This window comes from Pangasianodon hypophthalmus, chromosome 14 (genome assembly GCF_027358585.1).
Source record: "Pangasianodon hypophthalmus isolate fPanHyp1 chromosome 14, fPanHyp1.pri, whole genome shotgun sequence".
In the NCBI taxonomy this organism is placed as follows: domain Eukaryota; kingdom Metazoa; phylum Chordata; class Actinopteri; order Siluriformes; family Pangasiidae; genus Pangasianodon; species Pangasianodon hypophthalmus.
The window spans coordinates 15,379,281-15,404,379 of NC_069723.1; the positions used below are offsets into that span (position 1 = coordinate 15,379,281).

The 25,099-nt window shown below is 37.5% G+C and overlaps 1 protein-coding gene across 1 annotated transcript in view; it reads left to right on the forward strand.

The window, feature by feature from the left end:
* The window catches only part of cog6 (component of oligomeric golgi complex 6), a 37,582-nt gene extending 13,915 nt beyond the window's left edge, over positions 1 to 23,667 (forward strand). The window contains exons 5-19 of the mRNA XM_026935071.3: positions 1,778 to 1,889; positions 3,301 to 3,383; positions 3,465 to 3,535; positions 3,869 to 3,962; positions 7,286 to 7,414; positions 8,834 to 8,925; positions 9,383 to 9,447; positions 10,748 to 10,839; positions 10,925 to 11,042; positions 13,410 to 13,541; positions 14,279 to 14,446; positions 14,993 to 15,100; positions 19,187 to 19,240; positions 19,734 to 19,813; positions 22,891 to 23,667. Coding sequence (XP_026790872.2) covers positions 1,778 to 1,889; positions 3,301 to 3,383; positions 3,465 to 3,535; positions 3,869 to 3,962; positions 7,286 to 7,414; positions 8,834 to 8,925; positions 9,383 to 9,447; positions 10,748 to 10,839; positions 10,925 to 11,042; positions 13,410 to 13,541; positions 14,279 to 14,446; positions 14,993 to 15,100; positions 19,187 to 19,240; positions 19,734 to 19,813; positions 22,891 to 23,038 — 1,546 coding nt within the window. The 3' untranslated portion in view covers positions 23,039 to 23,667. The remainder of the gene's footprint in view (positions 1 to 1,777; positions 1,890 to 3,300; positions 3,384 to 3,464; positions 3,536 to 3,868; positions 3,963 to 7,285; positions 7,415 to 8,833; positions 8,926 to 9,382; positions 9,448 to 10,747; positions 10,840 to 10,924; positions 11,043 to 13,409; positions 13,542 to 14,278; positions 14,447 to 14,992; positions 15,101 to 19,186; positions 19,241 to 19,733; positions 19,814 to 22,890) is intronic.
* The last annotated feature ends 1,432 nt before the right edge of the window (positions 23,668 to 25,099 follow it).

Consider the following 25,099-nt stretch of genomic DNA (forward strand, 5'->3'; position numbering starts at 1 on the left):
GTGGCACATTTTTAATAATATAAAGGATAGAATGCACTCACTGGCCACTTTAATAGGAACATTAGAACACATTTAATTATCCAATCAGCCAATCATGTGATGATAAAGGTCAGATTAGAATGGCCAGACTTGTTTGAGCTGACTGGAAGTCTACAATAACTCAAATAACTACTCTTTACAACCATGGTGAGTAGAAAAGCATGTCAGACCACAAGACACATTGAACTTTGAGGTGAATGGGCTATAACAGCAGAACACCACATCGGGTTACACGCCTGTCAGCCCAGAGCAGCATTCTGAGGCTACAGTGGGCACAGACTCAGAAACTGGACAGCAGAAGATTGGAAAAAGACCAGTTTGTGCAATCTACAACTGTCCACTCCAAGTTGTTGAATGATGTTCAATCAAGAGAGGACATTTAGTAGTAGATGTTTAACCTGACTGAGTTATTTCTAGTTCTCCTGCACTGCACAGTTCCATTTGTCATGTGACAGAGTATCAGAGTTGTCAGAGTTGAACACTGCTGGAACTTCCCTTAGTAGGTAAAATGACTACACCACTCTCTAACATAAATAATTGCACTTCCCCCATAATCAAGATGATAAACTTGTTTTAGCACTAAGGATTTCTCCTAAATCAGCCAGTTAGGAGCTCCTTTCAGTCTTGTTGAATGCAGCTCCGTGCTGCTGGTTTGGATGATGCACTGTTCCTCTGTGAGAAATTAAAACGAGGCTGCTTCACCTTTAATAATGTCCCTCGTGGAACTGCCCCTTAAGAGTTACCAGAACATGATGTCTGTACAAACTTCAGCATGATTTAGGTGTTCTACATCATGCTGGGTTGTAGCTTATAAATCAAAATGCTGGTGCCGTGTCGGGAGAAGTGGTGGGAATAAGACAGCTGAGTAATGGAAAGAGGCTGCAGACGAGAATGGTTCTCCCATGAGAACCTTACAGCTTACAGTATGCTGCCATGTGCTGAGTCGTGGCCACTATTGTTCTACCGCAGGAAAGTTCATGCTTGTTTGTACTTGTATGCAGAAGTGGTCTCTAGTTAGCTATTTTTTTTTTATTCTCTTTGCTATTTTTTCCTCTTCTCCCTCATTCTTATGTGGAATTTTCAATTAGGAATAAGGATTTTTTTTTTAAAAGATCACTACTGCCATCTAGTGGCACCTTGGCCAAGGCATCACTTAGAAGGAATCTGACTTTGCAGGTGCTCACATTGACAGAAACATTGTTTAAAAAAAAAAAAAAAAGTCAAACAAAACATTTAAATAATTGAATGCTGTAAGTGTTGAACATTAGAATACTGAGTGTTTTTGCAGTATTTACAATATGTACAGTTCAAACAGTAATGTAGGTACTGACATGTTAAATATGCGCTGTGTATTATTTTGTCAAATGAATCTTATTGCAGTATTGGCCTCAGTATTACTGACAAACCACAAATTCTACAGTTGTGTTAGTGAGCATTCAGAGCATTCAGATAAACTGTGACAATCTTATTTACATTTTGTATTAATAAGCATATCATAATTGTACAATTGCAGTAATGCAATTGCAATGTGCAGTCCTATTTCAGAGAATGCAGAGGACACAGAGACCTTTGCATATTGAACCTTTAACAATAATTACAGTTGACTGTGAATAATAGGTGCTATGTCTGTGCCAAAACGCGTCTAATCGTTTCATGAAAACCATAAACAGTGAACTGACTTTGTGTGACTTTTGTTTAGCTCTGTTACTCACTGTAACCGTCTATTCCTCTTTTCAAGTCACAGTCTAGAGGTGCGAGCACAGGTGGCCCAGGCCTTTCTCTCCAAATTCCAGCTGTCCAGTGAAGAAATGGCCACTTTACGCTACGCTCGTGATGGCCCCATCACTGAGGTACCATTAAAATACACTGTGTAGCCAAAAGTATGTGGACACCTGACCAGTCACACCTATGTTGTGCTTGTTGGAAATGCCGTTCCAGATTTAGTCCCTAGATTTTGGAGCGTGGCTGTGGGGATTTGTCCATTTTTCCAAGAGCATTAAGAGGAAGCACGAGGAGGCAAAGTCGGCATTCCAGTTCATCTTAAAGCTATTGAGTAGGGTTGAGGTCAGGGCTCTGTGCAGGCCACTCGACGACTTCTACCGAAGGTTTAGAAAACCACGTCATAATGGACCTTGCTTTGTACACAGGAGCATTGTCATGCTGGAACAGGTTTGGGCCACTTAGCTCCAGTGAAGGGAAATTGTGTGCTTCCAACTTTGTGGCAACAGTTTAGGGAAGAACCACATATGGATGTGATGGTCAAGTGTCCACATACATTTTTAGTGTAAATCATGTTTATTCTTTCAAAAGACTCATCAGGCAACATGTAAGATGTGAGATAATATATTGTACAAGGCAACCATTTCACTGTTTCACACAGTTGTTCGATCACCGGCTGGGATATAAATTTGCCTTTTGTTTACTATTAGGAATGTAGTCAGTGTTTTTATACCACAGTGCTGTTGATTTCTCAATTCTTCAGAAAACTTCAGAAGATGTTGATTAATTTTCTATATCAGCACGCCTCGGACAGTAGTTGCTGCTGTAATTCAAATCACAGGTTTATATTAATGTGTTTGTTCTGATATGTTATCATTTCTAGAGTAACAGCTAATTCCTGTATGGCAGACACTCACATAAACAGAAAAAGAAAGTGTAATCTTTGATATGGTGAATTTTTCTGTAAGGAGATGTTTATTTAATACTTTTGGAAGGAGTATCCAGTGTCAGTGCTTTGTAATGGTCAGTAAGTTTTCTGACACAGGAAAGTCTTCACAGACTTTGCTCTTTTCAGTTTCTCAGTAACATCACTAGTCTTATTAATTTCAAGAGAGAGAATAAGAGAGAGGCTGGTGAGGGAACAACACCATTAAATGTAACTATAAACTGTTAAAAAATATGTGTTGTTCTTATAATGAAAAGTAATTGGTGGCAGTTGTAATTATTGGGGTATAAGAAGAATAAAACACTTCATGACTTGCTGTTATATGAAATAATCAACTTTGGGGCTGTAACACCGTCACACTATCTCGTCATTGATTATTCTCCTATAACATGCATTGAAGTGTTTTTTTATTTTTTTTTTATTTTTTACATACAGCTGTAACCAAGCTAGAGCACAGTTGCTAGATTATTATCTAGCAATCAATAGTAGGATGTAGTGGTTTTAGTGGTTTCAAGATTTAAGATTAAAAGAATTGATGATTTTTAAATAACTTTTTACCCATTGGTTAGGAACTTTTTCTTTTTGTTTGGATGCAGGATTTCTTTAAAGCCCTGAATCGTGTGAAGAGTATCCACGAAGACGTGAAGGTTCTGCTGAGGACTAACCAGCAAACAGCAGGGTGAGAGGGAAAGAAAGAGAAAAGTTGATTTGACTTTGATTTAATTTTCTTTCGTTGTTGATGCGGTGTGTTTTAACTCAGATTGGAGATCATGGAACAAATGGCAGTGTTACAGGAGACATCATATGAGCAGCTGTACCGCTGGGCTCAGAGTGAGTGTGTGTTCACACACATGCACATGCACATTAAAACACGATTCCAGAAAGGTGACACATTTCTGCAATCGTGACACAGCTGCTGTGAGGGAGTGTTAAAAAAAAACTGAGTCACAGATAAATACTGAGTAATTATTTACTGTTCTTATTAAAATGGTTATTAAAAGCTTTAAGTTAAGGTACTGTGTTTTTTTCCCCCTTTTAAATCACACACCCATTTTTCAAGGAAGTTGATTTCATATCTCTTATTTCTTTCTCTTGCTCACTTTTGTGTCTCTTTTTCTTTTTTTTTTTTTCCTGTGTCTCGCTCTTTCACACGTTTTATCATAGATGAGTGTCGGGGGTTGACTCAGGAGACGTGTGATGTTCCTCCTGTGCTCAGTCAAGCCATGGAGTCTTTACAGGACCGGCCTGTTCTTTATAAGTGAGTACAAACACACACACATACCCACTCACACTGTGTCAACTTATTACACCAGTGTCTAGTGACAGTGTACAGCAGGGCTTTAAAAAATCCTGTACTACAGTGAAGTTGTATTGGTCAGAAGGTGTTGATTAATTTTCTATAACAGCAGCTCTGACAGTAGTGCCAACTGCAAGGTTTACAGTAGTTTAATGCACTGATTCTAGCATGCTGTTGTTTCAGTGGTGGTAACTTGTATAACAGGGGTTTGTATGGCGGACACTCCACGCAAATTGATTTTTAAAAATATGTGTAATTGTTGATCTGCTGAAATTTTCTCTGATTTAGCATTTTTGGAGGGAGTCTCCAGGTTTATAACAGTTCAGAAGTTTTCAGACACAGGAAAGTTTTCAGGCTGTTGCATGTTGCAGTTTGCCAGTAATACAACATGCTATATTTTATTAACATCAAGAGGGAGGAAAAAGAGAAGCTGGTGAGGGAACGACAGTTTACAGCTCCTGCAAAAGGACAACAAGAGGCAGCTGGGTTAGTGGACGTTCCACAACATTCTAATGAAAAAAAAAAATGTTCTTCTTAAATATTTAAAAAAAAAAGAATGAACCATTGGCAAATTGTTGTGGTGCAAAAGGATTAAAACATTTTGTGATATATAAAAAAAACTATCTTTGAGGGGGTTAACGGCTGCTCCACACCACCCTGTCTTTGATTATTTTCCAATAACAGCACAACCTGATGTATTTCATTCTTTACTGAAGTTGTCTGAAATTACATTTTACAAATGAAAGGCCTTATTAAGCTCTCTAAGGAGTTTAGACTTAATATGGTTTCTTTTAGGTTTTTATGCTGTTAAATTTGTGTTGAGAACATGACACCACACATACTAAATGAGACCTACATGAAGGTAAATTTTTGAAACTGATATTCACATGTATTCTTTTTTTAAAAATTGCTGCAATGTTGAAAGAATATCAAAATCAATATTGAACAATACGTCACCTACGCATTGCGGTTCTTCACAATAACCACATGGTGGCAGATTCACACTAAAGCTTACTACAGCTGATAAAAACACATTTAAGTAAGGTTAGAATGGAAGCAAGAACAATGCTGTGAAGGAGAATATTTGTCAAGAAGAGCATGTGAATGAAAAAAGATTACAATGGTAGCTTTGACATGACAGAACTGGACGTTAATGAATTGTACAACAAACATGCTTCGCTTCGCTATCCAAAGTATAAACACTACAACACAGCTCTTGTACAATACCTGACATTGCTGAAACACACTCAGACTTGCTCAGCTCAGAACTTAATGCTGATGCTGGATAAAATAACTGAGTAATCTGTCTGAACAGGACTTTGTCTCTGCAGCCTAAATGTCTCAGCTAAGAGCTTATAAATGTCCTGCTGAGAAGCCTGACTAAGAGGTACACTTATAATATACTGCTCTGGGAGGAAAAACCTGCAAAAAAATCTAAAACTAGTATGCTAGCTGATCACTGACAACCAAGTGCCAAGTACTGAGTGCTAGCTGAATAAATATTGATAGTGGGATATAAAATCAATCTTAGTATTGCAGTGCACATTTAATATTCGTGTTTCTTGTTTCTTATGTGTATTAAGGCTCATCAGCTTTAGTAGTTTTATTTATTTTTTTTTTTTAACATGAACAAGGCTGATATTGATTAAAAAGTACTGTAATTGCTTGAGATTCAACAAATTATATTTCACTAAGAACATATAAAAAATATAAAAATAAGTAGTTGACTGGTAGAATTGTCTGAATAAATGTAGTATCATTTTGAGCGATTTTGTTGTTTGAGATCCTCAGCGTCAGGTGTAATTTTTAAATTTTTTATTTCTGATTAATTTTACTTTATGTAAGCTAGCATGTATTTTATCTTATTTTATCAAAAACCTTTAAACTAAAATCTTTTAAACAAACATTGATGGAATACGGTAAAGTTTATATGAGCATGTGTGAAAGTCCTGTTTGAATTCTTTCTGTTTCAATTTGCAATATTTTTGTGGTTTTGGCATGAGTAGCTTTTGGTTTCTTTTTTTTTCTCTCTGAAACAATCCAATTTAACATAATCAGACAATGTTCTGTATAAGCGAGTGCCTATCTGACTGTTTCCATAGACAGTATAAACTTTGTGCCAAGAGTTTTTTCTTATCACTGTTTGCCTCCCAGAGAGCGTATGAAAATATCCCTCTGTCATTCCTTTGGTGAAAAGTGCTGAAATACTTTTCCACATTCTCTAAGAATAACTTCCAGTTAAAGAATAAACTATGGGAGCATTAGTGCAATGTAAGGCTGGGCGATATGGCACTATAATGCCTTTAATGTGATAAATTATGTCACATTATATACTTTATTGAGATATCATTTTATATATGACATTTTAAAAAAAATGAATTTAATTACTGTGTGGAAGTAGGTGAGTTGATGTTAAAATTTAAAAATTGTAAAACAAAAAAAAATATTTTAGAAAAGAGAGATTTTTAATTTCTTTCTTCTTTTTGTAATATATTTACAATATATTAATTGTTTAATAGGTATCTTCAATGATTAATACTTTATAAATTGTGATACATATTGTGTATTGTAATAATGTCTTCAAGAATTGTGATATGATATTTTTTGTCCACCCCTAGTGGAATGAGCAATGTTAGACATGTCTAATGTTAGAAAATATCATCACTTGTAATATATATATATATATATGTATATATATGTGTGTATGTATGTGTGTGTGTGTGTGTGTGTGTGTGTGTGTGTGTGTGTCTGTATATGTAGATATAGATGTATGGAAAGCATAGATAAACCTTACAGTAGTTCCAGACAGTTATACCTCAGGTAAACATTATTTTCTCCTCCTCCCCCCCCCCCCCCCCCCACATGTTCCCTGTTTATGTGAGTGTTTCTCCCCGTTCTGTTTCTCTCCCACATTCTGTGCCCGTGGTCCCTGACTGAGGCATGGGCTGTTGAAGTCCAAGGCCAGAGTGGAGAGAGGATGAGAAAGTGTGTTCCTGTGATGTGTGCCAAGTCCCTCCACCCCTCTCCTCCTCCGTCTTCTCTGTGGCTGTTGTAGAGCTACTGTTTAGTCTGCTCAGCTCTGTTCTCAGCCCATAGATCAAAACAGTGCTGCTCTTCCGCGCCACACCGGGAGCCTCCATTGTTTTCATTTGTGTGTGCGACCAAGGCTCTCTAACCTCACATATTTTTCTCTCGCTCATTTTGGAGGTCAGGGTTAAAATTTAGACAGGAGGGCTTTGTTTTCCATGTTTCATTCTTTTCCTCTCACTCTCTCCATGATTTAGATACACTTTAGATGAATTTGGCACAGCGAGGCGCAGTGCGGTGGTCCGTGGCTTCATCGACGCACTAACACGAGGGGGACCAGGGGGCACGCCCAGACCAATAGAGATGCATTCACATGATCCTATGAGGTAAAACACAATGATACAATGTTCACAATCACCTTATACTCATCCTTTCAAAAGCACATTGAAAACCTAATAGCTTTTTTCAGCTCAAAACATAAACCGGTTGTTTCACAGCTAATTGAGGGTCATCTTCAGGGCCATGTTGTCATTTAGCGCTAAAAGCCACTTCATATCTCATTACATTACACACACAGCACTCATCCTCATACCGACCTTTTTTTTTTTTTGGCTGTCTCTAAAGTGACAAATTCAATTCAGGCCCCTAAAGACATTAAAAGCAAGCTGATTGTCTTCCAGGGAATCCTCAGGTCTTCTTCAGGGAATCAGTTAGCGTAGAGGGGGTTCAGAGAAAGGGCAGATGCTCAGATTTATGGATTTCTGGATACTGCAAGCGTGCCGTCCTGTTGCTCTTCTAACATCCTCCTCTCAAAACTTCTCTCAGAACCTGGAGAGGGAGCATCAGGTTCTCTGATAAAACAAGAGATGTGCAGTTCTCAGGAAGATAAAGAAAAGAACTTCAGTGTAATGATTGATATCTGTGTCGTGTAGCAATACGTCATTGTGTTGGAGACGCTAATTACTAAAGCAGATATGCTTTGTTCAGGATCATAGACATGTTTGTTTGAAGATATATACACATCTGTGACAAATTAAATGAAAGAAATGGTGGCTTTAGGGTTAAGGTTGTTGTTGGGGTGTTTTGATGGCAGGTTTGGGTCACTGCACATCAATACAAAGTTCTTCTGACTAATCACCTCCATCCTATGATGGAACATTTCTATTCTGATGGGAGTGGTCTTTTCCAGGATGCCCTGCCCCCAACCACAGGGCACGAGGGCTCACCGAATGGTTATGATATAGTCGTGCTATGGCCTTCAGTCAGCAGATGTCAACCTGATCATCTACGAGAGATCTTGGAGTGATGTGTTAGACAGCGCTTTCCACCACCATCATCAAAACACCAACTGAGGGAATGTCTTTTGAAAGAATGGTGTTTATTCCTCCAGTACAGTTCCAGAGACTTGTAGAATCTGTGGCAGGGAGCATTGAAGCTGTTCTCATTGTGGGCTAAAACCTTACTAAGACAATTTATGTTTTTTTTTTTATTTCTTTTAATTTGTTAACTATTTGTACATTATGTAGAGAGGTAGTAAAAATGCACAAAGTTTATAAACAAATAGGTCTTTCAGTTAAAGTCCTTCTTCAGGTTCATGCTCAGAACTGAAAAACAAAAACCCTTTGGCATTAAAAAATATGTTCACTTTGAGAGCCTTATAGTCTTGACTTTCGGTTTGTTCGCTGTCTTCCTTTAACAATAACATGCCAAATATACACAAAACCTGAGCAGCTCAGTGTGAGGTCTTGGCAGTGATGCCAAACAGTGTAATGTTTAGGCTGCGTGTGTGTGTTTTGATGTGTTAGGTACGTAGGGGACATGCTGGCATGGCTGCACCAGACCACAGCCTCGGAGAAGGAGCATCTGGAGGCTCTGCTCAAACAAACTACAGGGCAAGGTACATTATCTATAAGACCTATAAATACAGTAGAGCTCTCAAACTTGCTATGGAAAGAATTTTGGACATTTAAAAATTAATTCTGAAAATGAAATAAGGGCAGGTTTATTCTCCATGAAAATATTTTTCCATATATTGTGCTTTTTTAAAAAAAAAGCTCTTGTATTATCTGTTCATCAAAGCTGTATGTGCACCATTGTTTTAAATATAATTTCTGTTTTAGAGTTTTTTTTTTTTTTTTTTCAAAACAAAAAAAAAAGAATTTATTTGGAATATGAAGTCATCGTATATTTTTAAAATGAGATTCTAATTAAATATTAAGGACACTAGTTTTGGTTAACTAGTTAAGTTAAAATCTTTTTACGCTATTCGCATATAATTTACGTAGACATTAGCATGCATTAATAAGAAGCACGACATGTGTAAGCTGTAGTAATGTGTGTGTTTGACTGTACAGGTGTTGAGGACAGCATGCAGGAGATTGTCGGACACATAACCGAAGGCGTGTGTAGACCACTTAAGGTGAGAGAATAGGGTTCATGGGCTGTACATGGGGCAGGTTGACTGGATGCCTTAGTGTTACTCAAATAAGCTCTTACCTTTCCTTAGACTAATGGTGCGTTCCATTCTGAAATGATGAAACCTATGTAGGGCACTTCAAAATGGGACACATCCACAGCAGCTGTTTGCTAAGTGAAAAGCATTTACTTTGAATGGCTCTTCAGAACTATCTTTCAGCTAGGGGACTGTTTGCTCTTTGTGCTGTTTTTATGCAGAATGGAAAAAAGGTCACCCAAATTGGAGAGTATACTTATAAATAGAGATCAAGTCCAAGTACATAATAAAGCAACGTCACATAATAATAATAATAATAATAATAATAATAATAATAATTTGTACCTAAAAGGAAAAACTGATGATATGGGTTTCATGATTTTAGTGCCACTGAACACTGCAGTTCTTGTTTACATGAGTTTCAATGTCAGTTTGTCTTGGCCTCATGGTGCATTTCACATGGCTGTTACTTTCAAAGCCTATAAAGGGGGAAACGTTCAGGGGTCTCACTGTGAAGTATGGAGCCTCACTGTGGAGTATGGAGCCTCACTGTGGAGTATGAAGTCAGAGGGAGTAGGATGTAGTCATGATCACTTCAGAATGTATTGCTGCCCATATTACAATACCCGCTTCTGATAGTAGCTCCAGCTGCAAGGCTTATGTTAATACACTCGTTTTGATTACGTTATCATGTCTATAGTAACAACTTACACTGGGAATTGTATGGCAGACTCTCTGCATAAACAGATTTTAAATTTTTTTTACAAGTGTTAATATGGTGAGATTATCTGTGAGAAGATGTTTAATTAACATTTATGGAAGGAGTCTCCAGTGTCAGAACTTTGTAACAGTCAGAGGTAAAGGTAACTAGATTTTCTGACAGGAAAGTCTTCAGGACTTTGTTCTTTGCAGTTTCTCGGATAAATAACAAGCAGTATTTTTATCTTATTACCTGGTGAGGGAGGGACTGTTTAAAGCTGTTATAATGGGATAATGGGAACTTGTTTTGCAGACATTCCACAATGTTAAAGGTACCTTTAAACAAATAAATTATGATGGGTAATTCTTTACTTTTTAATTCTTTACAGTTTGCAGATGCTGTGGTATAAGTGGAATAAAACATGTAGGAATGTGCGCTTCATGTTGTGCTGCATCACATTACCCTGTCTTTGATTTTTTTTTTTTTTCCTACAACAGCACGCCCCATCGTGTTTTATTTCTTACTCGACTCTTTCATAATGCTCTTGGCTTCCTGTGTTTCGTGCAGGTGAGGATTGAGCAGGTGATTGTGGCCGAACCAGGATCTGTGCTTCTCTACAAACTCTCAAACTTGCTCAAGTTCTACCATCACACCATCAGGTACAGAGGGATTACCCACTGATGAATGAGCACTTAAAATGCTAGACAAATAATCTCACACTGTTTCTTTCTCATTTGCTCTCAGTGGAATCATTGGCACAAGTGTTGCGTCTTTATTGATTACTATAGAGGAGATGCACGTGCTCAGTAAGAAGATGTTCTTCAACAGCCTCAGTCTTCATGCCAGCCGGCTCATGGACAAGGTAAATAAGTTGCAGGGATTAATTAGGGCTTGTTCATAATGACGTTTTCTCCTTTTACATATAGTTTCATCATAAATGGTTGGTACATCAAGGGAAGGGGAGATGGGGGATTTGAAAATGTTCCATGTCTGCTGTAAATGTTCATGTTCCATGTCTGCTGTAAAATAAGAAGAACGATGGAATCCGAAAATGTTTTGAGGGGAACTGACTTTATAAGATATTTAGTATAAATGTGGGTAAAATAATATGAGGATATTAGGAAGCTCCATAAGTATATTTAATTTCAGATTTGTAGGTATCGTGTCTTTTAATGTTTGCTCAGGATTTCTGTAATGAATAATAAAATTTGTGGTATCAAGTTACAGGAAAATAATCAACGACGGGGTGATGTGATATGGCCTGACGTCAAGCTGAGTTACTGAGTTACCGTCCCAAAGTTGATTATTTCTCATATGCCAAAGCAGTTCGCCACTGAAACTTTATATGACGTTATAAGTTTTTAGTTCACTTACATTGTAGCAGCTACAAATAGTTAGTGCAAGTTGATAAGATTTAAAAAAAAAAAAAAAAAAAAAAAAAAAAGGTCAGGCTTGACGTTTGTCATGAAAACTTTCCAGTGACAGAAAACATACTGACTGTTACAAATCACTAACACTGAAGACTCCTTCCATAAATAATGCCTAACTGATAGCATCACCAATAACTAAATTAACAATTATAGGTTTTCCTAAGTTTTGTAAGTTTTACCATCACATTTGTAAGATCTATTTATTATTATTTTTAGAATATGTCTAAGTCCTTGTGAATTAGTTGCTATTATAGAAATGCTAAAATTATTATAATAAGCAGTAAGCAATAATTCTTTGCTGTTGGAATTACTGCCATTTTATGTTATAGAAAATATATCTATATATTACATTCTGACCAGTCAGAATAGATTATTTCATTAATGTGCATTATCATATATATATATATAAACCTTCTTCCGATATATATATATATATATATATATATATATATATATATATATATATATATATATATATATATATATATATATATATATCCTATAATTTTTTTCCATGTAGATCACTTTGGACTCAATGGAAAATTAAATATCATTAAGGAATATTGTTATATACATTATGTCAGGGCTTTGCATAAATGAAAATAGTAAAGGCCATATAGAATTCAGTAGCAGGTAAATTCTGAATCACAGCTACATAAGACCTGTAGTATCCTTTTTTTCTGTTATTGCTAAATCTCTGAGGTCAATAACCTCGGAAGAACGTGTACCTTGTAAACAGCAGGGCCACACGCCTCAGCTTAAATGATTACACCAGGCAACAAAACAGCAACCTCACACCGGCGCCTCTTAAATTACCACCAAAATATCAGCGAACACGGTCGGACTTCCTCGGAAGGCGGTTTCATCGACAGGTCGATCAATTGAAACAACAAGGTGGTCTCGCCACTCTACAGAGAGAATCGTCACCTTAGCAGCACACTAATTGAATAAGTTCAGGCTCAGGGAGGTTACATATCAGGGGCCAGTGGCAGGTGCCAGGAACGCTGGCCAGAGCTAATGAGCTCCATTAGATGCTTCAGAGAAGCAGGGCTGGCTGGCATGGAGAGATGGATAGAATAGCTCACTTTTTATTAGTAAGCACTGGAAGGGTTCTTTGCACTCTCTCATGTTAGGCAGATATTGAGTGTGTGAAGAGGGCAAGTGGCACTTAGTGGAAATGACACAGTAATATTAAATATACTGTATTTACTGTATATAAAATATACTAATAATAATCAATTAAATGAAATCAGATATTTATCCTTTGGAAACTGGGTCAAAAGGTTTGGAAAATGTCATGCTCTTTCATGTTAGGCAATAAACCTACAAACTGTATATTTTTCTTTGCAAGAACTTCTTCAAATAAACAGACAACAAAACAGGAGTTGTAATACTGCGAGCAAAATATTTGATATGTAAAATAAAAATTCAATAAAAGATAAAAGTTTTGAATTGTATGATTATTTTGTACTTGTTACTAAGGAAAATAGGAAAGTAAAGTAGGAAGTATGTCTAACAGGATTTTTTTGGATCAGTTATACTGTATGACTTATTAGTGGGATAATAGGATTTAAAATCCTATTTAAATCCGGTTTAAATCCTATGTAAAATGTATTTTTGAGATGTTTTAATTTTTTTGCCATTTTGTCTTTGACAAATGTGTTAAGTATTAAACCACCATCATGGATGTACTTATTTCCTATTGCTACCTATTATTAAATATTGATTTTCTTTCTCTCTCTCTCCCTTTCTCTCTCTCTCTCTCTCTCTCTCTCTCTCATGTATGTATATATATTCAGGTGGAGCTGCCTCCTCCTGACCTGGGCCCCACTGCGTCCCTTACCCAAACGTTGTCTCTCCTCAGGGAAGTGCTCGCATCACATGACTCGTCTGTGCTCCCTCTAGATGCCCGCCAGGCTGACTTTGCTCAGGTTAAAAACACACTAAAGATGTCACAGCCCTGGATTCAGCTTGTTGTTTCATAGGGGCAGATTGCTCTTTTAGGACTAAAACTTTAACAGTGTTGTAGGACCCTAAATCAGCTGACCCTGAACTCAACAAGCTCTAGACTACGAGCCCAATCTGCTGTTTATAGAAGATTTCAACAGTAGAAATATAAAGGCTTCACCACAAGTCATAAACCTCTCATCATCCTCCTTCATAACAGAAGGCCAGATTACAATAGGCTAAAAGTGCCAAGAGCTAGCAGAGCTGTGGTGTGAGCTTTTACAGACAGGAAACGATTACAGTAAACATAACATGGTGGAAATGGTAAAAATGTGGAGCAGAAAAGAAAATGACAGCTAATCTAAGGCCTCATTTGTGAAACAGGGTAGGTTTTTCTGAAAACTTGTGTGTGCGTGGTATACTTATTTCCACAGCCAGAGGAGGACTCGGTTTTAAATAAACAATGGTTCAGTGTGTGTCTTTTTACTGGAAACTTCCAAAATGTAAAGTGTAATGCTACACTAAGCAGCAGGACAGTGAATGCAGAATGCTGTGGACTTCAAACACAGTTAAAACACCATTTTGTCCAATTATTATCCACCAATTAACCAATTGGGAAATTGTATGCTTAATTGTCTGATTTTTATTTTACTTCTTTTCTCTGCATTTTCATCATTACTATTTTCCATTTTCATTACTGTTATACTGTTGTGGTGCTCAGGTGTTATCGTGCATCCTGGACCCCCTGCTGCAGCTCTGCACCGTGTCCGCCAGCAACCTGGGCACAGCGGACATGGCCACCTACATGGTGAACTCTCTGTACATGATGAAAACCACTCTGGCCCTCTTTGAGTTCACAGACAAACGGCTAGAAATGCTCGAGTTCCAGGTACGGTGTGTCCATAATGTATTTAAAGAATCAGATTTCTTCATTCACCAGTATATACACTGAGGATGTAACAATACATCCCTAGAGTAACTACAAATACAATATTTGGAGATAACATGAATATGAATACAGATTTGAACAACAGGTGGAGTATTCAGGGTTTTTTTTTAAATTAAAGAAAGCTTGCCACAATATAATATACACTCCTTAATATTCTTTGTCTATAGACTTGTTATTAACAATAAAGTCTAATTTAGTAAACAAGTTAATTTGTGTCGTTAGACAGTACACAACTAACTTCTACTGTTACTTTTTTCCTCAAAAAGCTCCAGGCAGTACTTTCTCTATTGAAAAAAAGATGTAAACACAATGTAATAATGTATATTAGCTCCTTCAGTGTGTGTCAATACTGCAGAATTTCTGACCTTCTTTGTATGAAAGCTGTTGTAATCTCTGGCTGTAATACAGCTGATGAAAGATAATGACAGAGGACGCATATGTGTGTGTGAATGATTTGTTTTCTTTGTGTTTTGGTGTGCGTATTAGATCGAGGCTCATTTGGACACTCTGATCAATGAGCAGGCGTCTTACGTACTGACACGAGCAGGACTCGGCTACATTTACAACTGCGTACAGCAGCACAGCACTGAGCAGGTAAGTGCACCTTTACCGCTCAGTCCATTTAAATGTTATCGCTAGCTAACCCTAAAGTGGTATGTATTGTCATTTATATGCACATTTGTAAGTAAAAAAAAGTCTCATAGAAAACTTTTATCATTACACTATTCAAAATCAGTATTCAGTACAATACTTTTATCATTAATTATAACGCTTACAATCCAAAAGTGCACTACGAGCCTAATTGCATTTGTTGATATTCAAATACATTTTGTTAATGGTCCTATATGATCTGAGAATTCTAATTTTTTGAGGGAAAAAAACATACAAGTGTTAATAAGTTCCCATTTCAGTGTGGCACTTTCAGCTCTTGTCTATAAAGAAGTAATATATTTTTAAAAAATTTAATTATTATTATTTTATTTTGTGTTTTATTCTTATTTTCTTTCTTTATATTTCACATACACTCTTCACTTCTTTTATTAAAAGTGCACTTTGGACTACGACGAGAGTTAGAATGATTATTCTGATAACTACAGCCAGTACATTAGCTTACTAAAAGACATGATTGGAACTGAAACCATTTCTTAAAGAGACACCTTAGACATAGTCCTTTCACTGGAAATAGCACTTATTGGAAGATTTATCATTAATTTATTTCCAAGTACAGGTATATACAGTGCATGATCATAAGAATTAAAGTCTAACCTCCACTGCATTAAACCCACTCCTGTCCTTATCGTCCTCATAAACCACTCCTGCTTTTATTCTCAGTAATGTTTCTTTATAATGGTTTCTTTATCATTTCTAAATGATCAGTCAAATGTATTTCAATGCTGCCACTAAAAAGCAGTATGTTTAAAAAAAAAAAAAAGTCGTCCCATCTTGTTTTCTTCAGGTACACCGTAGAGATATGAATAGAGAAGGCTTAAAAGCTTTTTTGCAGTGTGTGTTGCAGTAAAGCTTCTCTCTGCCTCATTATATTTAAAGCTCACTTTATGGCCTTCATATTGTCTGTAATCAGTGCACTGTCAACTGGCGCTCATCCCAGTCACTCACGGCTCACGATGCGTTTTTTTTTTTCTTTCCCTGATTGTTTTTCCTCATTTTACAGGAATAGTCCCTTTTGTTAACATAGCCTCTCGTTACACCTTGTTCCCATGGTTACTCTGTGGTAAAGCTCTCATTAATAGATCTGAAAGCACTGTCTTCATCTCAAGTTTTTAAGACTTCAGGAAATGACCTGAGATTGTAAAGGCTGGAGGGAAAGAGAAATAAATGACTACATGCACCCATTTATCATACATCTAAAAACATAAAGTTACATTTCCTCTCTTGCTTTGTCTTGATGGAGTGATGGAGTTTGATGATTTTTTTTTTTTTTTGGAACAAAATTGTAGCCACACACATGTTGATTGATACTTAGTTCTAAATTTGAGAATAGACTTTACCCTAGAGTCTGGGAGGTCTTTGGTTCATGTTTATTAAACTTTGCTTTTCATGACAGCCCAGGTGATTTATTTCTTCATCAACCACCGATGCTCAAACAGCAATCTAACATTTATTTCATACATATGGCAGTGTGACAAAGTGAAATACTGAGCAATGTAGAAATAGAAATAATAAAGCTGACATTCTGTTGAGTGCAGTATGGTTGACTCTGACAATAGGGCAGGTGTGAATATTATGTTAGATAAGATAACCACTTTCAACAATAGTCAACTATGAGAATCTACTGGAATTCTACAGAATAGCATATCTTAAATAAATTAGGAATAAATATGATTATAAATACGATTTAAATAAATATGATTTATTCCTTGATAAATAAATATGATTTATTATAGGAATCAATGCACTTTAAACCACAGCAGTTTGCCAACTATTACATTTTTAATTATTAAATAACAATATTTTTAAAAAAATGTGTTTATTATTAGATTAGATTATGTTGAACTTCTGTGAATGAGTTGTTACTATAGATTACTATAGATTACTATACTACAGTTGTTGCCTTCTGAGAAGTAAGATTTGAGAACTCAACAACGCTACGGTAACTTATTACAACCAGTATGGTTCGTAAAAACATTCACTTTCATTCAGAAGCAATTAGGAAGAGAGACAGAAATGTTGGCAGTGCTGTTGGAATGTTGTCATTGGCCTTCGTGGCTCGCACACTGGTCTTTCCTAATTAAAAAAATGCAGCAGGCACAAAATAGGAAGCGTTTTGCTAGCTCTCAGTGTAGTAAGTCACATGATTCATCCATGTGCTTGGTATTTTCAGTCCATGTTTAGTATCTTGGTGCAAATAATTATTACAGATCTCCATTTAAATCCATTCAGAAGTATAAGTGATGCAAAGAGGTTCTTGTTATCCATATAAAGAGAAAATTCAAGTGGAGCAAGAGCTAGGCAAAGGCACTAGGCAAAGAAAAAGTCTGAGTGAGGGAGAGAGAAAGTGGCCTTGGCACAGTTGGGCAGTCTGGTCGTTCCCTTGCCAGTCCTCTGCCCACTCCCCCCATGAGAGGCTGCAGGGTGACTAACTGTCTCAAGACACCTGCTGTCCACAAGTGCAGAACACAACTGTCTCGCCTCCTGCTTCAGTGGCTTCTCTGTCAACACTTGGCATTAATTATTGGTGCCTCCCGTTCACTATTACTCAGACTTCTAACAGCAAAAATGTTCTGTGAATCTGGCTGGAAAAAGTCATTTCATCAGAATTTCTGCACATTTTATTTGTGCAAGACATTTTATTGTTCTTTTCTTACAGGCTTACAGTAGGTACTAATTCTTTTAGAGCCTTTCAGTAACTGAATCCATATATCTGTGGTTCATTATTGATTATATTTACAAATTGCCAATAAATAGTCCATTCTATTCTTGAGGCTTTTGGTCAACTGTAGATCTGCTCTTCGTGTTTTGACTTCTTGCTGATGAGTGAAGTGTTTAGGCGATGTTCAGACGGCAGGGCAAATCTGATTTATTTCATGGATTTAATGTACGCATTGCAAATTACAAGTAACCAAAACCGATTGGTGTGTTTGGATTATAGTCACATTTACTCGTGTAGCCACATTGGTTGTCATGGTAACAAAGTAGTGCGGGGCAGTGGAAGGTTAGGAAGCTAGGTGATTAAATGTAGAACATGGGATCTTAAACATCCAAAAGGTGATTTTTATTCCTTTGAAAATCTAGATATTGTGAAAATACAATCATAAAACGAATGGTATCGGTTCTAAAGTCTGATTGGCGTGTTGAAAGCCATTGTAAAATCCTCAATATATACAGACATGTAACCACATCACAGCAACTGAATTCTGCATTAATGCACCAGGTTTTAAACCAGTAAAACTGTTCAACCAAAGTTTACTGTTCAACAGACAACACTGCATGGTGGAAGAATTGCTTACAGCCGTATGCTTTAATTATATTCAAATACTGAAACTCGTTCTAACAGACTTTTTCTTTTTTTTTTAATCTCTTCCGGTGTCATCCAATAGAGGATGCGTTCTCTTTTTAGTCTGGTTCCTCTCAAGGTTTCTTCCACATGTCGTCACAGGGAGTTTTTTCTTGTCACTGTCGCCTCTGGCTTGCTCATTAGGGATCTAAATCTAAATCTGGATTTCTGTAAAGCTGCTTTATGACAATGTCGAATGTCTTACAAATAAAATTGCGAGCTATACAAATAAAATAGAATTGAACTAACAGAACTAAAGAGCGTGGCGTATGCTGTTTCTGTTACTGGTTTCTCTGCTGACACTAGAGTTATGTCCCAATTTGCCCAGTGATTGTATGTAAACAGTCTATGGTTTTCGTCTGACCTGCTTTCCTCCTGGTTTCCTGGTTTCTTGGTTTCCGTCCATGTTATCCAAATATCAGCATATCAGTGAATAGCATTCACTGAATGACCCCCAAAAAACCCCACATAAAATCTGATGTCACCAGGCAGACTTACTCCTGAAATCTTATTATCAAATCGAATTCAAGCCACATTTGTATGTGGTTTCAAATCCAATTCTTTAGTTCAGACTGGAGAAAATCTTTCCGGCACAAATCAGATCTGCCAAAAAAAATCAGATTTGAGCTGAATGTCTGAACATCGATTGTGTCTGTCTCGTTCAGGGTCCTCTATCCAACCTCGCAAGTATGGATGGTTCCTCTCTGAAGGCAGCTATGGTGAGTCTGTTTAATATATCACATCATGATTCTCACACTATAGTAACACAATATTTAGTTGTGTCAAGGTATGCTAGCAAAGTAAACCAGTAAAAGAAAACAGCAGCATTGCAATAAAAATCTTGTATAAACTGTAAGGCAGTGATTTCTTTATTAAAAATGCTACAAAAAAGCTCAGGATGAGGAGGAAAAATGAAACAATTGATAAAAATGTCCAAGCAGCTTTTAATCTGTGAGTACCAGTGAATGCTTTTGACGTTATACCTACTGTAGTCTCTGAACAGTGTATTATGACATAATTTATTGCAATAGAGATAGCATATTGTCATATCGCCCACCCCTAATACGCACACGCAGACGCGCATAGATCCCCCCCACCTCCACTTTATAACTTCCACTTCTGTCATTACTTTATTTTATCCCATTTCATCCACCAATACATGCACACACATGTATATTTTATTTAGATGTGACCCTTTTTCTTCATGCACAGGTCCAGTTTGATCGCTACTTGTCATCTCCTGACACCTTTGTGATGCCTCAGTTCAACTTTCTCCTCAGTGCAGCTATCAAGTGAGCCTTTCCTTCTTCCTACAGCACAATACGTTAGACCTTTGCATTTGTGAACTTCATCTGGAGGTCCGTAGTTGTAGCAATGCTCTTCTGTAGCAGGTTTTCGTACTGTTTTCAGCACTATGAAATGATTAGCTCCTCAGACAGAAAATCACGTCCACTAATAGCATTGCCTTACTGTACAATGTCAAAGGTTGCACACCTGGATAAATATAATTTAGTATAAAACCAGATCATTAGTTGCTGGCCAGACTTTTCTTTCATTTCCAAGCAGAACACAACACTGACATTAAAATACGATTTTGTGTGAAAAGGCAATTGTGTGTCAGTGGGCATGATGGAACACTGTAACTCTCTGACAGGCCTTAAAAGTCAACAAACCTCAGTCCAAAAGAAAAACTTGTGGGATTATTTAGAACAGCAGGTCAAACACCAAAATAGGCCACAAACTGCAGCTAAATTACACCCACTGAGTGGAATTGTGGACTAAAACTGACAGGAAATCTCTTAAGACTCTGGTAGCATGCTTAACTGACAGGCCTGGTCCTGATTTTATGGCAGGCGTAATCAAGTATTACCAAAGAAATGACGCATGCACTTATTTTGGTGTTTCCACTTTATTGATGTACCAAATGATTCCTCAACGTTTTTATAGGATTTCTATAGGATTGTGGTCCAGGCCAAAGTGTGCCAAAGTGTCTAGCGTTCCCAGAGGATGCATTTTTTTCCTACAGGTTCATTTCCTCCAAATTTTTTTCTTTTCGAACATTGATCAATTCTGCTTCAGTATTTTCTGACTGCATGGTTCGATCCTCTGAAATAGTTGCTGGGTCCGGATCCAGAACTCAGTCCTTCAGTTGACGACCCCTGCCCTAGAACATAGCTTAGTGTTGTGTTCTGCTTAGACACGAAGCACAAAAGTTAACCTCAGAGTCTGGCCAGCATTTGATGAGCTGTTTTTATGCTTGTTTACTTTCATCCAGGAGCACAGCTTATAAGCATTGTTCAGTAAAGTGCGGCTATTGGATCATGAGACTCTTTTTTTGGTCCAAGGAGTTTACATAAAAACTTAAGGATTTCTGTTGGTATTACACATAAACTGAGTCCCACTATAGACACCAAATAGTCTGGTAACCAAGAGAGACTGTATGTGCATCTGTTCCGCCTCCCCACTCGCCTTCACTGCACGAGTATGCTTTTAGCATGAGTGTGGTGTTGCTCTTTGAGGGAGAAAAAGAGAGACTATCTGAGTCACATTGTTACTGGGAAATGTAGCAGGGCCGAGGAGCACTCAGTGTGCCTCAGGTTAATGTTCTCTATTAATGGAAATGGAATCGTGGATGGGCCAACCACAGCTAATTATCCCCTGGTCCATTTCTCTCTCTCTCTCTCTCTCTCTCTCTCCCACCTCTTCCAAGCACTGAGTCTTGCTCGCCTACACATAACCGCTACATGTGGCTTGACTCTCCATGGCTTTCAGTGAAAGTTAACTAGAGGTGGATTGTTTATTCCAAACCAGGGACAAACATGAGCATTATGCATTTCAGTACATACATTTCCAAACTTTTAAAATTGTTTATACATGCACATAGCAAGTACAGAAAATTTGTTTTCAGTTGCTCATTTATTTGAAACGCCACAGTATTTTCTTATGTTTACTACAACAGCTAAGCTCTCAGGGAGCTGCAGGTGGCACTGTTAGCCTTTTCTGCTTAAGTGTGCATCAGTGCTCGGTTTAACACACTGTATGTATGCTTATTCAACCAGCAGCTTAAATCAGTTCATGTTGTTTACAGTTAGCACAGTTGGTACGTGGTGCATCACCTACAGCAACCCTTACAGTCACTTATGATTGGCCTCATGTACTGAGGGTAGATTCTGCACATGGTGATATCTTGCTGCCAAATCTCAGTGTGCTTTAGGAAAAAACAGTGTAGAAAATGCAGCAAATATCTTCACTAAGCACCTTTAAACTAAACGAGCACTAAATCTTATTAGAAATTTTGAAAAATGGTTTTGTTTTCTTTGCTATACTAAACTTTCACACTAACTTAACTAACTTATGGTGTTAGCCTATTTGTATTAGCATGAAGATTTGTTTTTAACAGAGTATACTTCTGTATGTCGCTCTCCATAAATACTGTAAATGTAAATGGCTTGTTTTGCTTCGTATGTTTGATTGCAGTACCTTTTTATACTGTAACTTTCAAAATAGTAAGATAACTTAATGGTCCACATATACGCTGTTTAACTTGTGAGTGGGAAAATTTGGGACAAAAATTATCAAAGTTATATTCTATAATCACATATAATTCACTACACTTCAAGTATAGAAAAAAATTCAGATTTTCAGTATGACCTGTGTGGGTGTATCAGATTGCATAACGACTGGCAGTGACATTTCAATCGCAACGTAAACAACTGGATGATAGAGTAAAAATCCAATGGCATGAGTCTAACACGCATTTTCATGGATGGAATAAGTACAGAAATTTAGGTAAAAGTGTGGGTACTGTGTAGATCTTTCTCTTGTCTTGTTGGTTAGCTAATATTTAATAATTTAATAAATGTTTAATAATAATAATTTAATGTTTTAAAAACAAATTTAACAAAGTGAAAATACAACTGATTTGGGCATGCTGGGCAAGAGAAAATTTGCATGGCATTTGAGATTTTCAACAAGCACTTAGAAGGTCAAAATGAAAAGGTGTGTAGTGAAAAGTATCTTTTTTGTCTTGTAAATTTACTTGGGTAAGAGTACACGTATTTCAGCAGTACTTGATTAAAGTGCAAATAGTAAAAAAAAAGTACTTTAGTACGGGCATGATGCTCACAGCAAGCAGCAAAATTAAAAAGAAGGAAGTAAAATTGCACTTAGTGTGTTCTGCTCCACATTTAACTGGTTTGAAGAGCTGCACTGATTAGTGTAGCATTGTATTTCAAGTGGCATTGCTGCTGATTCTTATTTAAAATCTACCTGCCTCTTATAACACTAATGCCACATCAGGTCCTCACGATGTAAAAAGCAATGAATATTTGGTAAAACTGACAACTGATTACTGATTTACTGTTTCCAGAGAGCAGATCTTTAAGCAGTCCACAGAGCTGGTGTGCCGTGCGTACGGAGAGGTGTACACAGCCGTAACCAATCCAGCTAATGGCTACAGAGAACCTGAGAACGTGTTACACAGATCCCCTCAGCAGGTACAGACCCTGCTGTCCTGAGCCCCAGCACATACTCGTGTGCACGCACACACACACACACACACACACACACACACACATACACACATACATGCAGATATCCAGAGGATCAGGTACCATATGTTGGCCAGGCTGCTATACGAGACAGATAAGGTGGATACGGGAATGGGGTGTGACCTCTCGTGAGTGTGTGTGTGTGTGTGTGTGTGTTTGGACTTTCAGCCACCGAGTGTCCTTCCACTCCTACTCCCACACTGTTGTGGGTAAAACACTTTGTCTGAGAGAGAACAACTCATGCTGGGGAAAAACAAAAAAAAAAAAGGAATAGAATGTTCCTCTCGACGTGAGCGTAGATTCCTGCCGGGAGACGTGAAAGAAAAATCTTCAGACCCTTTTCGCACTACACATGAGCAAATACACGCAAACTTCATTTGTGTTAAATATTATATGCAAAACTTTTATGTCTCTTATATGTACACAGATACAAACATACAAATGTGCCTGCACACACACACACACACACACACACACACACACACACACACACACACACACACACACACACACACAAACTCAGCTCTGTAATCAGAAACAGTTCTGCCTTTCTTCTCATTAATTAAACTGCATTAAAATGCATCCAAATGTGCACACACTGGTGTCTTGCTGTATTTTTTTTTTCCCTCCTTCGGCTCTTTTCAAAGAGATAGTTAAATGAAATTTTGTGGCTGACCAGCCGAGGCAGCGACCAATAGCAGAGATTCTCTCACACAATGGCTCTTTTATGTCGTGATCGCTAGTCATGCCTGATTGCTAGTCACGCCATCCTTTAATTGCAGGCAAAATGCCTGCCAGGCCTCATTCGTCAACTATATTTAGCGATGAAAAGCAGCGTAGTGAAAAAAAAATGCTGTTCCGCTCTGACTAATAATAGAAGTTTGTGTTAATTTTTTTGCTAAATGGAAGAAGGCCAAGTATTAAACCCTGGCAGAGATGCAGAACAAGAGGGGGAGAGGGTACACCAGATGACTGCAGGGAACAGTTAAGGACATATAGCTTCTCCTGTGAGGTTAGTGTTGGGAAAGAGGGTCACATGGCTGTGGTAAAGGGACTCTCCCCGTCATGCCTGCAGCCAGTAGAGCTGTAGCGAGTTTCACATGCCTCGCAATTTAGCTCCAGGCTCAATCAAATAAAACCACAGTCAAGCAAAAGTCAAGGAAAGTACAAGTGTTGCTGAATGCGGTGTTCCTCGGCGTAAAAGGGCGACACAGTTTGTTTTACTGCATGGTTATGCCATGTGGCAGAGACAAAAACGCCAAATCTGATCAAGTTACTGCAAAAATCAAATCTTGCTCAAAATTAGCTGTCGTATTTTCTCTCATTTGGCCTATATGTAATGAGAATGTTATTACTTTTGTAGCGGTTGCCAGATATCACTCTGGCATTATCCCCTGATATTCTTAAGTTACAACCCTTGTGGTGTTATTTAAGCTGGCTCTGTGTTGAAGGCGGTGATGTCATTGGTTGTCCCCACTAAACTCAACTCAGCACACTTACCCTGGCAAGCACAAGAAGTGCTCTGGAATGCTGTACAACCCATCTGGTAGAAGAGAGGCGGATTTAATGGGACCCTTATTTTTTAAGTCGATTTTACATATTCAGTAAACAGCCTTCTACATGCTTTAAGGCAGGGGTATTCAATTATAATTCAGGAATGTCCAGCTGTATAAAATTGCTTTCTTACACACATTCAAATAAGCAACTAAAAAGAGTAAATAGTGACGACTGTTACTTCTTTAATGCTTAACCATTAAAGGTTAGTTTATGGCTAATAAATGTAAAATACCACAAATATAAAAGCTATAAATAAGACAATTTGAAGTAGTTATGTTTTGTTTCACACTGGCACTTCATGTAACCTTTTTTGACTAGTGCCACTAGTGAACTCTGAACATATGAGACACATCCATTTTGATTTTGACATACAGAGAATAAACTCATACTTCTTTGTCCATTAGTCGCCCCCAGACTTCTGTTTTTGTTGTCGATTTTTTGAAAAACATGCCATGTTGTCAGTTTGCTACT